This window comes from Poecile atricapillus, chromosome 1, assembly GCF_030490865.1.
Source record: "Poecile atricapillus isolate bPoeAtr1 chromosome 1, bPoeAtr1.hap1, whole genome shotgun sequence".
Lineage (NCBI taxonomy): Eukaryota > Metazoa > Chordata > Aves > Passeriformes > Paridae > Poecile > Poecile atricapillus.
The window spans coordinates 8,432,141-8,436,440 of NC_081249.1; the positions used below are offsets into that span (position 1 = coordinate 8,432,141).

The 4,300-nt window shown below is 59.9% G+C and overlaps 1 protein-coding gene across 5 annotated transcripts; it reads right to left on the minus strand.

The window, feature by feature from the left end:
- Positions 1 to 275: 275 nt before the first annotated feature.
- MID1IP1 (MID1 interacting protein 1) lies at positions 276 to 3,231 on the minus strand. 5 transcript variants are annotated; one of them, XM_058826054.1, is made up of 2 exons: positions 1,701 to 2,065; positions 276 to 1,512 (listed from the first exon to the last, which is right to left on the minus strand). In XM_058826054.1, exon 2 carries the CDS (start codon positions 1,363 to 1,365, stop codon positions 871 to 873), a length of 495 nt encoding a protein of 164 aa, XP_058682037.1. In that variant the 5' UTR covers positions 1,366 to 1,512; positions 1,701 to 2,065; the 3' UTR covers positions 276 to 870. The 5 variants fall into 5 exon arrangements, 2 of the variants coding, with proteins under 2 accessions (XP_058682037.1, XP_058682045.1); XM_058826062.1 differs by having other exon boundaries at positions 276 to 1,515; positions 1,701 to 1,857; XR_009276042.1 differs by having other exon boundaries at positions 1,375 to 1,515; positions 1,903 to 3,231.
- Between the last annotated feature and the right edge of the window lie 1,069 nt (positions 3,232 to 4,300).

A 4,300-nucleotide genomic window follows, 5' to 3' on the forward strand; every position in this document is an offset into this window, starting at 1 on the left:
GATCTTCTCAGATTTTGTTAAAGAGGCACTGACCTTCAAGCCAACACTCACACAGAGCAACTGCACCGTGCAGCTGGGAACAGCTTACCAAAACTCAGGCCATGTATGGTTAAGTTTAATATGGTCACTCAAACATTTTAGATATGCCAAGTTATCATCACTGCCTAAATGCTTTGATGGGAAAAAAACAGAGCCACAAAACCCCCTCTCTTGCGCATACAGATTTCTGTACCTAGTAAGGCAGCTCTGAATGTAACAGAAGAAAAACAGAAGAATTCCAGATGTTAAAAATATCATTTAATTAAAGAAAGATAAATCATACCAAAAGTTTAGGTCACTCTTAGTTATTACATTTGCATTTATTTTAGAATATACTCTACATCTGAGTAAAAAAGTTTTAAATAAACTCCAGTACATGTACAACCACAGGACCCACCATCTCTCCCACAACAGAGATGGTTAGCTCCTTAGCTCACTGGGTTCCTTCCGGGGTAACAGAAGCAATTTTGTGCCAGTTTCGTTATGTTCATCGGCTTGAGTGGAGCCTCCTTATCAGCCAGCAATGCCGCCACCACCTCGTACACGTACGGGTTCAGCCTCCCCGCCGGGGCGGGCACAGCGACTGCGCGCCCCGGACCGTACAACGAAAAAAACACGGAGGGGGTCAAAATAATTAATAAACTAGTATTGATTAATTTACATCTCTTTCTCTCTCTTGTGCGTTGGTAGAAAACCTGCTGCAGTCCTGGGAGCGCGCAGGGAAGCCCCGGCCCGGGGCGCTGCCCTCGGCCACCGCAGCAGCGGCAGCGCCGGGCGGGGACGCGCCGCTCCCGCCGGCTCGGAGCCCCTTCCCCCGCTCCCCCCCGGCGCTCACTGCCCCCAGCTGCTGACGCCGATCTCCTGCTTGTATCTGTTGGTGAGGACGTTGGCCTTGCGGGTGAGCTTGGAGAGGACCGAGTGGAGTCCGCTGAGGTGGTAGTGGAATTGCTGCTCCAGGTCCTCCTCCCCCTCGCCCTCCTCGGCGGGCCCGCCGCCCAGCTTGTCCTTCTTGCGGGCGGCCTCCTCGCCCGCCGGCGGCTGCACCACGCCCCACTCGATGTCGTTGCGGATGGACTTGAGCAGCATGTAGTGGCTGTACATGTCCCTGCGGGAGAAGTAGGCGCCGGGGTCGCCGGGCGGCAGGGCAGCATCCCGGGGCGGGCACACGGCGCCCGCCGCGTCCAGCTCCTCCAGCAGCAGCGGCACGTCGCGCAGCAGGCTGGGCACCATCACCGTCTGGTCCATGTTGTTGACGGCGCCGATGAAGCGGTTCATGGCGTTGAAGAGGGAGTACTTCTGGCTGTACGAGTCGCAGATCTGCATCATGTTGGAGGCCGGGCGGGCGTGCTCAGCGACGCGGCTCGGACCGGACCCGCGGGGCTCCTCTGGCGACCTCTTCCTCCTCCTCCGCGCTAGCGGCACCGGCCGCCCTCCGTCGCAGGATGGGCTCGGCGGCTGCTCGCGATCAGAGTCCTGCTGGGAGGCGGTGGCGGAGGCGCCGGGGTTAGAGGCTGCTCTCCCTCCCTCTCTCCCTCCTCCCTCCCCCAGCCCGCCTTCCCATCCTCCCATCCCCTCCCGCCAGCGCCTTCTCCTCCCCCGCCGCCTTTATCCCCAGCCCCGCGTCCTTCCTTCAGCCGTTCCCTCCCGGCGCCTTCTCTCACCCTCCGCTCCTCCGGCTGCCCTGCGGCAGCCACCGGGGCTCGCTGCCGCCGCTCCCCTCCGTACACAACAAGGCAAAACGCAGAAATCCCCCGCAACTCCTCCCGGGAACCGGGTGTTGGGGGTGGCCGAGGGGCTGGCAGGCCCGCACCGCGCCGGTGAATTAGAATTTAAGCTGTCCCCGGCCGCGGGGAAGGGACCCACCGTGCTCCGGAGCTGTTCCCCGCCGCCCGTGGCCACGCTCCCATCCCCGGCGCCGTATTTATAGCGCGTATCTTACAACAAGGTGTTCCCCAGTGCCACCCCCTGCGCCGCCACGCCAGATAAAGGCGGCGGGCGGCGGCCACGGCGGCTCCGCCTCTCACCCCCCACCGGGGGAGGGCGCCGGGAGCGGAGGGCGCCGGGAGCAGAGCCCGCAGCGCGGGCATCCCGAGGGGGCCGGGCCGCGCGGGCTCGGCGCTGGCGGCCAAGAAACTGCGGGACTGAGGCCCCAGGGGAACCGTTCCAGTGCGGCGGCGATTCCCTCGCACCCCACCCCCGGGCCGAGGCAGCGGCGGCCGCAGAACGCTGGCCGGTGCCGCCGGGGCGCGGGTCGCAGCGAGGGGCACCGTGACGGAGCGGCGCTGCGGGCCCGCCCTCCCCCACTCCGGGCGGGGCGAGTGACTGACGGGTGATTGACAGCCCGTGCCGCGGGGACACGCGGGCCCCGCGTGCTGCCCGCGTTCTCCCGGCCCGCCCATTGGCTGCCGAGCGCTCGGCGAGCGTGGCACAGGCTCCGCCCCTCCGCGCGCCGCGTGCCCCAGCGCCAGTCGGAGCGGGCGGCCGGGCGGGGAGGGCGCGGGGCGTGTGGGCGCTCGGCCAGGCTCGCGTTGCCACCTCCCAGCAGCGCGCCCGGAGCGTCCCGCCAGCCCGGGGGCGCGGGGGGAGAGCTCGGGCAGCCTTTGGGCAGCCTTCGAGCGGTCTTTGTCTGTGTCCCGGCGCGGCGCGGGCCGGCCGGCATCACCCCACAGCCTCACCTCCGGGCCCGGCCAATCGGCGCGCCGCCCGTCCGCCCTCCGCCAATCAGCGAGCCCCGGCAGCAGCCAATCGGAAACAAGAGCGCCCCCCCACGGGCCCCCGCCTTGGTAACAGGCGGGCTGGCCGCGAGCGCCGCCGCGGGTCACGTGGGGCCGAGCGGCGCGGATGGGGGGGCGGTTGCCGTGGTAACGGCCCGAGCATCACCCGGCGGCCGGGCCCGCCTCTCCCGGACCCGGGAATGCCGCAAACGAGGAGCCCGAGCTGGGACCGGCCCGCAGCCTGCCCCAGCGCCTCCCCGCCCTGCTCCCCACAGCCTCCGCGCTCCCACGAAGGCAGGAGGCCGCTTCCCTGCGTGACAAACCGACTGTGTGAGGGATGGGACCGCGGGCAGCTCGTGCGCTGCAGATACTCGCGGTGAAGCAGTAGCCAGAGATACGGCTGGTATAAAATTATGGGTTGTTCGCAGATAATTCACTACGGGGAAAAGAAGAAATTATCTCACCGGGCCAGAAAATTGGCCACGACTTATATTTGCATCTTTATATAGATGCAGTGTGTCGTTTATAGACCATTAACAGTTTTGCTGCCTTTAATTGAAATACAGCCCACGCTGAATGTTCAATAAATTGGAAAAAGCAATAAATCTTTAGAAACAAGGGGAATTGGTTTATCGTCCAACTTTCCAAATTAATACAATTAAACATTCGAACAAATTAAAATTGAAGTCTTTACCTCCGGTTACAACATATTGGCTGGGGAGGAGGAGGATTGGCAGAAGCAAGCCAGCTCGGAGCTGCAAAGGGGTGAACTGCCTGAGTCTTCAGTGTGATGGTATTACACAAATTAGGGCCTGAGCATGAAATAATTTTCACCCACACCTGTCTTCTTTGTGTCCCAAAAGGTTTAGCCACACATTTTGCTTCCAGACTGGCTTGTAAATGTTTCCATATTTTAGGGAGGCATGTGCCTCACCTGTTAGGCTGAGATAGTTCATATTCAAGTCAAACTTAGCAGCATAAGGCAATTGGCTTCTTTTTGTTTTGTTTTGTTTTTTTTACCTTCCTTATGTTCTGATCAGTTTTGATATGTGACATAAATGTCCCTGGTATGATGTGCACCATGAACACAAGCCTGGGCAAGTTTGATTGCTGTGGTTCTAACAAAGTAAAGGAGCACATATTCCTTACTCCAGTGGTATGTCCACATGAGAGAAAAAGAAATGGCACTTTTTCCACTCCTCTTGAGGAAAAAAGGATCCCATTTAGGGCAAAAACTTCTATATGAAGGTGGCATTTGTTTGAAATGTGTCCTTTTCAGAGTCATCTGGTTATCGTGGCCATGCAGGTCCTGGAAGGGGAATCAGCTGGAAACCCCTTATCGTGCCCTGAGTAATGAGAAAGTTTGCATGTTCACTATCTGGTAGGCCAAGAAAGTGTAAATGTGTACCTTTGCCTGTCCTGGTCCTGGATAAGGAGACTAACATGACAACATGCAACAGTAGTCTTTATCCAGCACCTTAGCTGGATGGGGCACTCCTGATGTATGAGCCCAGCAGTGTGAGGTGAAAACACCTTTCTGCTCAAAT